General features: G+C 41.1%; 1 protein-coding gene across 1 annotated transcript; it reads left to right on the forward strand.

Moving 5' to 3' along the window:
* Positions 1-2507: 2507 nt before the first annotated feature.
* tectb (tectorin beta) lies at positions 2508-10934 on the forward strand. The gene is made up of 12 exons (XM_049564464.1): positions 2508-2992; positions 3750-4071; positions 4157-4232; positions 4346-4536; positions 4826-4977; positions 5086-5158; positions 5343-5446; positions 5557-5640; positions 8496-8658; positions 9944-10022; positions 10428-10460; positions 10750-10934. Exons 3-12 carry the CDS (start codon positions 4166-4168, stop codon positions 10821-10823), a joined length of 1020 nt encoding a protein of 339 aa, XP_049420421.1. The 5' UTR covers positions 2508-2992; positions 3750-4071; positions 4157-4165; the 3' UTR covers positions 10824-10934.
* The last annotated feature ends 2109 nt before the right edge of the window (positions 10935-13043 follow it).

Raw genomic sequence — 13043 nt, forward strand, 5'->3', positions numbered from 1 at the left:
CTCAGAGCATTCCCCTGGGTGCTCTGTGTTGTCAAGAAGTGGTTCGCAACTGGTGGTCACGCTCCAAAAGTGGGTTGTGGGTCCATTCTGAATGAACTACAGGTGACTTGCAATCATGTCAAGTTTGTAAAAAACGGACTGTTTTTTGAAGTACAGTACATTTCTGGCACAATTTCTTTACTCTGAAGTGCTGTTTTCTGCTGTAGAGTGAGTGACTAACGGATAGCTACTTGGCATACAGCAAACTGACTGGACTGCATGGTCAAACAAATGATGGTGAATGTATTAAAGGGATAGTGCACCCAAAAATGAAAATTCACCCATTATCTACTCTTCCATATGCCGATGGAGGCTCAGGTGAAGTTTTAGAGTCCTCACATCACTTGCAGAGATCCAGGGGGAGAGGGGGTAGCAGCACAACTCCACCTAATGCAGGCTGACGGCGCCCCAGATTCAAACGTCTAAAACACATAATTGAAACCACAAAATATCTCCATACTGCTCGTCCGTAGTGATCCAAGTGTCCTGAAGCCCCAACATAAAAAAATGTTTGGAAAAATGTCATTTGGACTCTGTTTTTAGCCTCATTGTAGCCTGTAGCTCTAACTGCCTGTCTGTACACCGCGCTCACGTGTGTGCGCTTGCGGGCGAGACCAGGGAAAGCACGTGAACACACATGAAGGAGGTGCCCACATCTCATGGTCTCTCCATTAGGTGGAGTTGTGTTGCTACCCCCTCTCCCCTTGGATCTCGGCAAGTCTCCATCGGCAAATGGGTGAGTAGATAATGGGTGAATTTTCATTTTTGGGTGCACTATCCCTTTAATACATTCAACATCATGTGTTTGACCATGCAGTCCAGCCAGACTTGATACCTGATGACATCACAGATTCGATTTTTAGCACTCTAGTTGTTGGATTGTGGAGAGTGTTGTTCATGTTGACTAATATTTTAGACCACAGACATAACATGTATGAATTTTGAAAGTGGGCGTAGTCCCCCTTTAAATACATAATTACACATTAAAAAAAAAAGAATAAAAAGCTACGTTTTTTGACAGAGATTTCGAGGCATTTTAGTTAAAAAAACAGATTTTGTGTACCCACACAGCGCTCAGGTGAGGTCGGGGCTATATAAAAGTACCAGAAACAGCAAGCGTCCAAGAGACACAGCCCCCAAAACTCAAATATAGAAACATGAAATGCCAAGTGAGTGTAAATCTGGGGTGGTATTTACTTTTGCTTGACTGGCGAGCCTGTTGCCAAAAATATTTGGACACACACAATATGTTTGGAATTAACCATACAGATGGACAATAGAGAAATGAATTGCGCTGCATGAGTGGTTTGAGAGGTTTCTGATACTTTTCCTACTGTGAAAAGCTGTGACTGTGGCCTCATGTTTTTCACCTAGGAATAACAACAAACATTTTACAAACACTTTTCTAATTTAGATATCAGTAAATTTATTGTAAATAATGAATACTTAAGACTCAAAAGATAGATTTTGGGGTGGAGTATCACTTTAAAGCTCAAAGTGGACACAGTGAGCACGTTTCTTGGATGACAGGCTGCAGTTACATAACATGGCGGAGTCTTGCGGCTCCTGATTGTTAGCGTCACCAGATGCTGTAACGCTAGCTGTCTCCTGACCCGTTCTTAGATCGATATCTTCTTCATAGACTCCTCCGTCGCTCCATTCAGATGCTAATCGTCTGCAGTTTGCCCCCTCAATTGCTGGGTGACTTGAATTGTTCTGTGAAGGACATTAGCGTCTAACCTCTTTGCTATCGTTTTACAGCTCTCATCATTAAGTCTTTGCAAGGAGGTTTTTGATTGTGTGAACGGAAGCGAACGTTAGAAACAAAGAGTTCTAACTTTATTGATGCCTTGGAGGCAAATCTACCTTTTCCTTTCCTTTCCCCTGAGTATCTTCAGTTTTCCAGCCATTTTAACTTCTTAAAAAACATATAATTAGAACAGATAATTAAACATGAACTGTCAGCTGAATAGATATCAAACTAAAGCGACTGAGGCTTCAGGCAACTTGATATAAACCAATTAAAATTATGTAAACAGGCCAATGAAACACACGTTTCACACACATGTAGGGCTGACAAGACAAAGGTGATATCTGATCGCACAAAACTGAGAAACCTTATATTACTGAATGCTGCAAAACACAGCCCTATCATCTCCTCTTAAGAACACTAGTTAGTAGTGTGAGCCTGCTCTTATCTGAGCTGCCATCACTTTTTGAAGGTATCTATACATGTCTGTTTGCACTATTTAGCTTCTTAAATGGTTTTGTGTTCCTGAACACTTTGTCCTTTTTGGCCAAGAGGACAAAGAGAAGGAACAGGGCAGTCTGTTTCTCTGTCTACCTCAAGTTCTGTTCCCGAAATGTGAATGTGTGCTGGTGCACTTAAATTGATTTATTGGTTAACAGCGGGGGAAGTTTGCCTATTTGCTTTCTGGTGGAAAGTTACATGAGAGGGCTGATACCACTGTCATATTTGTCTGCTTCATATTCGGGTTCAGCTAGCACTTGCTTAGCTTAGCTTAGCACAAAGACTGGAAACAGAGGGAAACAACTAGCATGGCTCTGTCCAGAGGAATTAAAATCCAACTACCAACACCACAAGCTCATTAATTAAAGGGACACTTTGTCAATTTTCAACCATCTCTGTGTTGTCGCAGTGTGTGCAGATGAGTTATGTTTGGCTTTCCTTATAAAATGAATCGTCATTGTTACACTTTGGCTAAGGAATGTCTTTTTGGTTAATTTTTCTGTCCATAGCCCGACACCCATTTACCGGTAAATAACCAGTTCATGTCTCCACTCGTTAGCCTTGGGCCCTCTGCACTGTGCACCGCGCAGGTGGGCTGGGAGCTAACTAGTGGCGCCGCTCATTTACGATTACCTCTGCAAACCACGTCTCAGTGGCAGAAGGACATTGCTGTGGAAACATGGTGGCCCCCAGGTCACCTCGGTGAGTAGCCGCCTTATTTTAGATCTGCAAAACTCCTTGAGCATCGTTAACTATGTTAGCAACACTTGCTGTTTTTTCCATAGCAGCATTGTTTGGGTGGGACAGCGTTACCAGCGATAATCACAGAATTAGCAGCGCTGTTAGCTAATGTTAGCTAACACCAGATCTAGGTGGTGTGCAGTGCAGTGAACTGAAGAGTAGCAAAACTGATCTATAATGCATGACCAGTCCAAAATACTGTCAGCTGCTAACTGACTGGGGGTTAACCGTTGACATCCTTGCTTTGGTTGTATTGTTTTTATTTTTTTTCATCTTTTAAACAACCAGGATATAATATGATAATTTCTGAATTTTAGAGGTGCGTGTCAGCAGATTTTGTGACTATGGTGACTGGACCTAGGCTAGCTGTTTACCCCCATTTCCAGTTGTTATGCTAAGCTAAGCTAACAGTTTGCTGACTACATGTATGAGTGTGGTATCAATCTCCTTGTTTAACTCTCCACCAGAAACTAAATAAGGTTATTTCCCAAAATGTCAAACTTCTACTTTACATAAGCATATATGAATGACACAAATAAAATTTAGAAAGACAGGAGACATTTAATAAACTGTAACAAGGTGAAAACAGTTGGAAAATCTTCAATAATCACTCCTCCGCTGCCACAGCGATGCTGCTAGCTAAGTGTGAAATAAATTATTCGCCCTCCTATGTTATAACAAGTCCTAACTGTCTCTATTCACTGTATGAAATTGACAGATTTCCCTGTGAGCCCGTCTCCAGATAAGGTGACTTTAAGCACCCTGAGTGCTCGTCCCGTGAGACGCTGGTCATTTGAAAGTGAATGTCCGAGCAGCACAGAGAGCTTTTGTGAGCAGTGACACAATAGAGCTCTTAAACCTTCCAGAGGGGAGACGAAGAGAGAATGGGGGAGAAGTTGATTTCCCTCACCTGTCATGGTATAAAATACCTCCCCAAGCTGTCAAGATGTTAGTTGTAGAGTTGCCGGTGCTGGTGGCTTGTTGAAGAGCCATGAGGATCCTCTGACATCAGAATATATAAAGAGGTTTTTCCCCAACAGGTAAATCTTTTATTTAATGACATACTTACATTATTCTATGTTATCTTTGAATATTCTCTCATTGCTAACTAAAATCTCTTTGCAGCATCACAGCATGGCTTCTGTTGGTGCTTTGTTAATGCTTCTACCTGTTGCATGGACATGCTCTCCCCAAAAAGCAGGTAACATCACACAGTACAGAGATCAGGTTGTTCTCATGCTGGATGTCTTTTAAATCCCACATATTTCAAGCAATTATTTGCCAGGTTTATTGAGAGTGTGCATCTTATTCCAGACTATGTTATGGTGTCATGTTTCCCCAACGCTATCATTGCCAACGTCCCTGAGTGTCCGTACGGCTGGGAGATCGACCAGCTGTCCCTGGGTGGAGTTTGCTACTCTGGAATACACAGTCCAGGCTACTACCGCTTCATCATCCCAGACCTGACGCCCAAAAACCACTCGTATTGCGGCACGCAGTCTGAGGTGAGGGTCACAATTACTGTATCCAGCCATGGAGACTTTGTTTATTCGCGCAGTTTCTGACATGTCTGCTTTGTGATAGTTTTGACACCACCCCAGTTCAAAGTAGGACAATGGGGTTTAGTTTGTAGTGCTAAAGCATTTTACATTGATTAAAAACCAGAAACAATGTCTCTGTTTCTCAGGTGAAGGCATAGCCATTTTTATTTTAGTGCCTCAGCAACAGAAGAAAACAACCAAAAAGTACAAAAAGATATTATTCATATTCTTGTCTTCACATCCCCTCTGACAGTACATGCCCGGCAAAGATCCCAAGTACATCTTCTACAACTCCATCGTGTCCAACGACACGTCGCTCACAGTCAGAAACCAGCCGGTCAACTACACCTTCAGCTGCATGTACCGAGCAGCCTACCTGGTAAATAACGCAGTGTTCAGCCAAAGGTAAGCATTGACACGAGACACGAGGCGACCACAGTCACCGTGTGGAACATAAGTGCATTCTAACCCAATGACTTGCAGCGTTTTTACTAAACCCTCTGCTTTTTCCAGAGTGGCTACAGTTTATGTCAACAACGGGAGTTTAGGCACTTTTAGGTCACAGTTGTCTATGAACGTGTTCACGGTGAGTAGACGCTCGCAGATTCAGTTTCTCCAGTGGAGGCAACATGTTTCATGCAGTCATGCTATTTTTATATGTGTTTAATAAATCCTCTGCAGAACAGCTGTACCAATAAGAAGTTATTCAATGTACGAGTGTGACTTGTTACATTCAGATGCAAATAAAAATATATGTATGTATTTTGTAGAATTCAAAGTTCCTGTACGCCAAGGACGCCCCGTATGTGATCGACACCTCTGAGATCGGCTCTGAAGTCTTCATCGGCATCGAGGCCAAAGGACTAAGTAACAGGTATGTCAGCATATATTGAAATATTCCAGGTGTTTAAAGATTATGTTTATATTCATACAAGTACCACAACCACTCAAAGTCTAACACATCTTTCAATTATCACCTCCCAGATTCAAAGTTGTGATAAACAACTGCTGGGCCACTCCTACTCCATACTCAACAGACAAGAAGAGGTGGAGTCTCATCATCAACAGGTACAAAGTCAAACATTTCAACTGGTTCAGCTAGTGCCCACCATACACCAGAAGACTTTAAAAAGATTTTGAGAAGACTAAAGTCACACACGATAAGATTTTGCAAAGACTGAGTATCTTGCAGGGGTCACTATTTGCAAAACTGCAACTAGATTCCCTTTGAGATCATTTTCCATCCTGCTCCTGGTGGAAACTCCCTTTTAGAAATTTGACATATTAACAATTCCTCAAGTGTGCAAAAAACACGTAACTCTAGAAACACAACATAAGAGGCATCATGTGTCAACAACACTCTTGTCAATTCGTCGTCAGTATAATCCATAAAGATAAACTGTATTTGTGTACAAACTTTACATTTTTGTCGCCTCAACTTGCGACAAGACTCCGTTGGTTTGCTGCGCTATTTAAGTCAAAGAAGACAGTGGGAATGAGAGGCGAACTGTTACAAAAGTTAAGATTTCTCACTGAAATAAGTGCCAGTTGGTGGATCAGATACACGCTGAATTAAACACAGACTCTGTTCACTCCAGAACTCCACCAGTGTCTCCTCCTTTTCCACTTTATAAGAGAACCAAGACTTTTTTATGTCCTGTAGCCCTCCTGGAGTACTCCCCATTGGGCCTTTTCCACTGTCACTTGGCCATGCCGAGTCAAGCCATGCCAAGCTGCACCGATTTGCATTTCCATGATCAGTTTAGACGCGCCGTGCCACATTGAGCTACGCCAGAGATGGACCTTCTCTAAAGTAGGTCCAAAAGCTAGGCTGCCAGCCCACAAGCAGGTAGCGGTGACATCTCTCTGACCACAGCCAACACCCAACGACCCCCCAAACAAGTTTTGTGTGGTGCAAGACTACTTATCTCATCTTGCCTGCAGGAGACCAGAGAGAAAAGTGTTCTTAAAAGTCTCTCTGTGTGTTCAGCTCTCAGTATGTCTGTAGCTTCTAACTGAATCTCTGTGGTTTGGAGTTCGCGTGGTTTCATGTTCGCTATCAGCCGTATAAGAAGTCATGTGAAGTTTCGGCCCAAAAAAATCAACATTTCCTTATTTTGCTGCTTCATAATAAAAGTTCTTACATAACAAAACAACGGTGGACTTTTATTGCGAAGAATCTATAGAAAATGAAATGTGTATATCACTGAATTAGCAGAACTTTGTTAGTGGCTTTTCTTCAATAAAGACAAGTCTAATAATACGGCAGGGAGGAAGAAAGCAGGAAGCAGAAACCGCCGCAGTGAGATGTTGATGAAGAGCTGCAGACAACAGATTCTTACTGCACCTCTGCAAACAGCTCACCTCCAACAGGTCAACTTCTTTTCCCTGCCCTGCTGTGGAAAGACACATGCAGCAGAAATAACAGGGGACTTTAGTTGTGGATCAGCACTCTGCTTTTAAACGTCATCACTCAAGATGAGCAGTCATCAGTGAAAGACACACCTTCAAGTGTGTGGCCCTGTTGTAATGGAGATGCAAATCCCTGCTGCACTGGGCTGACGACCCAAGCCAAGCCAAGCCAAGCCAAGCCTGCTCCGGACTGTTGAAAAGGGGTACATGTTTACTGTCTACCCTGTTTTGCTGTTTCCTGTTTGACAGTGGAGAAAGTGCAGTTGTTGGTTATTGACAATGTTCATGACATTGAACTTCATTATTTGCCTGAACCAAGACTAAAAATTAACAACAACATCAAACATACTGTGTTTTATTGGAACGTCAATATGAGAGAAATACAGACTTAAAGCTCACTGACACCCCGTTTACACGTACACAGTGATTTTGATAAACGGAGACATCTTCCTTCGTTTGTGCCCTTCGTTTACACGCAAACGGAGATTTCTCCTCTAAAAACTCCGGCCAGAGTGGAGATTTTGGAAAACTCCGGTTGCACGTTTACATGTAAACTGCAATAAACGGAGTTATAGGCAGCCGACGTCACAGTATGCGCCCGAACTTGCACCTGTGTCAAAAGTGCGACCTATGTTGCTATGGTGACCATGGATACATTCAGAGTAGCAGTCGCATTTATGTTGGTTACCTCCCTTCTTGTCTGTTTGCATTTGCAAATACAGCTGCTCTATTATGTCGAGGAGCAGAGACGAATGAGTGCTCGGAGGTCAGCAATTTTGTCTCTGTATTTCCCCCGAACTGCCTTAAGCTTGGTTGTGAGGACGGCGCGGGTGATGTCCTCGTTTCAATGAGGAAAATCGGTTGATGGGGTTGTAGCGCTAGATGCGTTGGGTAGTGCTCTAAAAAGAGGGTAAGTATGTCGGCATATTTACTTTGGCACGTCTCCCAGTCGATGTTCTCCTGTAATTTTGTGGCTTTGTAATCTAAAGTTACATTTAACAGGAGCTCTCCCTCCTGGTCAGTCCATATGAATGATGATCCTGGCGCCATTGTTGAGAGAGAGGAAGTGACTCGTTGTTGTTGTTGTTGTAGTTGCTATTTTCGGGATTCTGATTGGCTAACGTGGGCTTGAGCTTCTTGTTACACTGCCACCTACAGGTTTGGCATGCTCTTGACAGCATATATACACGGGTTAGTGTAAACGAAGATTTTTTTGAAAATGGACAGGTGTGCACGATGTTATTTTTGAAAACGGAGATGGTGAAATGTCCGTTTATGAAAATAGCTGGCCACGTGTAAACAGGGCATGAAGCATGCACCAGCTGGGTGACATATGAAGTTTGTCTGGGAGAGTGAAAAATCTTGAAAATGTACTTGAGTCATTTGTTCAGAGTCTGCTCCTGATACCTCAGATAAGTTTTACAGTGTAGTTGAATGTGAAAGGACACCTCTGGATGCCACTTGATACTTAAATGAATTTTCCGATTAAACGCGTTTCTGTCTTCCACCAGCTGCTCCTCTGACAACACTGTGACGATTTTTGAGAACGCCAAAGACAGCCGCTCCATGTTCAAGTTCAACTCTTTCCGCTTCCAACGTCTGGAGAAGGTTTCCACTGTCTGGCTTCACTGTGAGGTCCAGGTCTGTGATGGAGAGAGGCTCAATTGTCAACCAGTGAGTGCAACATTTAGACATGATATCAACATATCTTCAGTTCATCTGTTTATCAATGTCAGTCCCTGTTGTTACATTTCCAACTCTTTTTGCCCTTGAAATATCACATGCAGTTTAAGTCATTATGAGGCACCAGTTTCCGGAGTAGCCATTTACATTTAGCCAAGTACTGAACAATTTTGAGGTACTTTACTTGAGTATTTCCACTCTCTGCTGCTTTATACTTCACTACATTTATTTTTGGATGCCTTTGTCCAAAGCAACGTACAAATGAGGTTATGAGTTACTTTTCAGAATATACATGATAAGCTTATAAAATCCAATTAATTGGTAACAATTAAACCAGTGGTTCCCAACCCTTTGGCGTTTAAGTCGTTATCAAGTGATTTCCTGTCAAAAGTCCACAGAATGGATTTAAGTTTGTGTAGTTTTGTGGGTTTGTTCATCTCATGTCTTCTCAGAGTTATCTGATGATCCTTTGGAGGGAACCATCCCCTTCTCATTCCCAGGTTTTCAAATACCAACACTTTATCAGCGCCCTCGGCATCTGATAGCGACGCACAGGGCACCCTTTAGAGCAGTGGTTCCCAACTGGTCCAGCCACGGGATCCAGATTTCTCCTTAGTCATTAGTTCAAGGTCCACACAGTTTAATACCTTCAGTGCATACTTGTGTTTGGCCGTGTTAAGCTAGTTTGTTGTCTCTGTTAAGTAGCTATCTGTCAGTCACTCACTCTACAGCAGGAAACGGCACTTCAGAATAAAAGCTCTGTGCCAGAAAATCCCTGTACTAAAAGATAAAATGTGTTCTTTACAAACTTAACATGTTTGCGAGTCACTTGTGTCCATTCAGAATGACCTTCGACCTGCTTTTGGACTGCAACCCACCAGCTGGGAACCACTGCTTTAGTGTGGTTAATTCTATTGAATGGTCGTGCTTGTTAAGTTTAAAAAATGATCATATTTTGGGTTATAATAAGTATGTTTATTACGTGACGTTTGATTCACACTGGGTGGGACTTCTTCGTACTTTAAATGTAAATAAGATTCAAGATTGCATAAAAAAATAAAATAGAGCTTGTTTTATGAAAAAATTCTCAGGAAGGTTCCCAGGACCCCCCTACAGAGGTCTGAGCCTCGACTGTCCTCAAATCCTAGAAATGTCCCTAACTGAACCCTGGCCTCATTTTGCAGAAGTGTCCCCTGGTCAAAGCAAGTCTGGTCTAAGTTTAATTGACAAAATGTGCTTCTTACTGAACTCATGTTTCCTCCTCTCTTCCCTCAAGGGTCCCTGCTCTTTTAGAAGTCTGTCATCAGAGGCGGATCCAAGTGGGGGGATCCTTACGGCTGAGTTTCACATTAAAGGTACAGTACGTCATATAGTCTTCACATGCTGAGGTGTTTTACACTTTCCACAGTGTTTAACATCCCCTTCAGACTTGTTTGAAGACATTTAAAATTCTTAGCTTGGAATATTTGTTTGTGTCTGATGTTTTTTTTCCCCACAAAAAAAGTTAAATTACTGAGGTAAAAATGATTAAATTAGATCCCACCATGACATATATCATTCCGGTCAAACATCCAAATGAAGCAACAGTAAGTTAAAAACTGTTTTGAGTTTTGGGGGACTTTAAATATACAAACATCAATTTGTAGCATTGTAATTTTGCCTCTATCAAAATAAAATTATCCATTAGCTGACTGTTTTTGTCTTTTGTCTTTACTGTAATTGCTTTTATGTTGTATTATGATGTCTTTATCTATCAACAGGTATTAATTCCTCCAATAATGGACACATGAAAGGTAAACAAATGTGATGCAATGATGACTGCTGTTGGTAAAAATGTATCTGAATCTGTATCTATGTCACATATATTTTCTTCCCAAACATGTTGCTGTTGCAAAGTTTTCTGTAGATAACCAGAAATCAAATCCTGGTGGGAAAATACTTCATTTATTTGTTGGCCTTAAAGTCATTAAACCTTAAAACATTTTTGAGAAACATACTATGTCTCAGCTAATCCACATAAGTTGTTTGTCTCTCATCTGCATTTGATCCGATTTGTATTCTCTGTTTCTGTTTCCCTCACAGGCACGTCACTATTCATCCTGCTGGTGGTCCTCATAAACATGTGCTGTGATTTAGCAACCGGATCAAGAATGTAGTAAAAACTTGTATTCGTGTCACCACCACACTCTCATTATCTCACAGACATTATTTGTAATTAGCACGTTTATTGATGCTTTGGATAATCTTTTAAAATGTCACACACATTCCTTCACTGCTTCTTCCAATAAAGATTTACTGACATTTTTAAAGAAATGATCTTTGTCCCTTTTTGTTTTTAATCATGCCCCCATTCTCTCATGAAAAAATATCCTGGGCGTCCTCACAGTGTTGATGAATAAATAAACTATTTCCTTTAATCCAGAAATTGTAATCAGATAATAAACATAAATCAGATGGTTAAACATACTTTAATATTTATTTCATTCAAATTTAATCCTCGGGAACAAAACATTTTCAAACCATTTTGATTACATGCAGCATCATTGAGTCTGACTTCTCTGTATGTTAAAAGGAAACAATTTTTGTTTTAAAATATATAAAGTTGGCTGTCTGACTTCCTCACAAAATGCAACAAAGAACTGTTTTGTTTTTTTTAAAGAAACAGTAAGAAACTTAAGAAACTTCACCTGTATCACTGTTAATTATATAATATAATTATATAATATAATATTAATGTATTAATTTCTTCTCATATGACATATGCCTAAATATATACATTTTTGTATTTTTACATCAAAATCCCCATTTCCCTTTGCTTTAAAATATGAGCTACAAAGAACAGTCTGAATTAAACAATCAGTATTTTTATATTAGCATTGACTCCACTTCTTCTCAATGAAGGAATGGATGTGTCACTCAGAATTTAAGGGACAGTTAACCCAAAATCAAAAATACATACGTTTTCTCTTAAAGGAGAAGTCCGGTATTTTGCACTTTGAGCACCACTTTTCTGGGTTGTTAATGATGAAATGGAGTGGTTAAGACCAAAATAGTGATGACTGCTCATTTTCAGAGAATTTGGCTTTCCCCTGCCTGGCTTAACACTGCTGCCTATGGCCATGTGCGAACCTGTCCTAAAACCACCCTAAACATTCGTTTTCAAAGCCATGAAACTGGACAGAGTGGTCAGTGGTGTTAATTGATGTTCTGACATAAAAATCATAGCTAACTGTGGTTTCCATCTGTGTTTTCGCTATTCATCTCGATTGTGGAACTATTTTTTCAGCTGCGTCACACCCATGTGTAAACTTCTGCTTGATCGTTCGTTTGACCCTGAAGCGTTATACACTCCAGCCCACTTGATGGCGATAATGCTCCTTTACGTGGGTGTCGGCAACCGGCAGGAAACAATTGCAATGTAATGGGACACAGAGAAGAAGAAGAAGGTTGGCGTTGTGTTCAAAGGCATCGTACTGCGAAGGTTGTTTACAAGCGAGTAATCCATTGTGCAGTTGTTTAAACTTATTACAAAACTTTTTTGTTCGTTCGCTTTCTTCCTCCAGGAGCGCACACAGCACTGTCAAGCCGGCACTTTCACTGAGCTAAAAGACTACAATAGCTATGTTTCCATCCAAAAGTGATTCGAATCATTGGGAAATGCACATTTAAAGAAATACGAATCCTATGTGTTTCCATTAAATGTATGGACTTTGGTGAAAACTACGAACTTGCACGAGATTTCTGCAGAACCAGAAACAAAAAAAGTCTCGCATTCTTCTTCTTCTACGTTTTCTGGCAGTTGGCAACCAGCTTGTAAATGCATTACCGCCTTCCCGACCCAGAGTGTGGATATCACCATGGAGAGAGGTGCGCTACGTCAGACTTAATTTGAACATAACTGTTTCCATCCCCCGTTTTGCGAATCAACATTTTTTCAAATCAACCAAAACCCGGTTAAAGCGAGCGTATTTTACTTTGTGCGAATCAGGGGATTTTAATTCGAATTTTGGCGTTTCCATCATAATTTTCCAGTGCGATACTTCTAGATGCGCGTCTAAACAGGCTGATGGAAACATGGCTAATGACTACAACCTTGTCGTAAACAACCCCCTTTCTGTTTCCGGTGGCGGATTACCACCAACGGACAATGAGGCTTCTATAGAAAACCAATGGATTACACAAAATGTCACATAAATCATCACAGAAACCACCGTTAGCTACGAGCTACTCTGTGAGTTTCATGGGTTTGAAAACGAACGTTTAGGGGGTGGTTTTAGGACAGGCTCACACATGGCTACTGGCAGCAGTGTTAAGCCAGGCAGGGGGAAAGCCAAATTCTCTGAAAATGAGTGCAAAATACCGGACTTCTCCTTTAA

The sequence above is a fragment of the Epinephelus fuscoguttatus genome, linkage group LG20 (genome assembly GCF_011397635.1).
Source record: "Epinephelus fuscoguttatus linkage group LG20, E.fuscoguttatus.final_Chr_v1".
NCBI lineage: Eukaryota > Metazoa > Chordata > Actinopteri > Perciformes > Serranidae > Epinephelus > Epinephelus fuscoguttatus.

Coding starts and splice junctions, on each gene's coding strand:
- tectb (XM_049564464.1), top strand. CDS start 4,166: ATGGCTTCTGTTGGTGCTTTGTTAATGCTTCTACCTGTTGCATGGACA. Junction 4,233..4,345: donor ATGCTCTCCCCAAAAAGCAG/GTAACATCACAC, acceptor ATCTTATTCCAG/ACTATGTTATGGTGTCATGT. Junction 8,659..9,943: donor AGAGGCTCAATTGTCAACCA/GTGAGTGCAACA, acceptor TCTTCCCTCAAG/GGTCCCTGCTCTTTTAGAAG.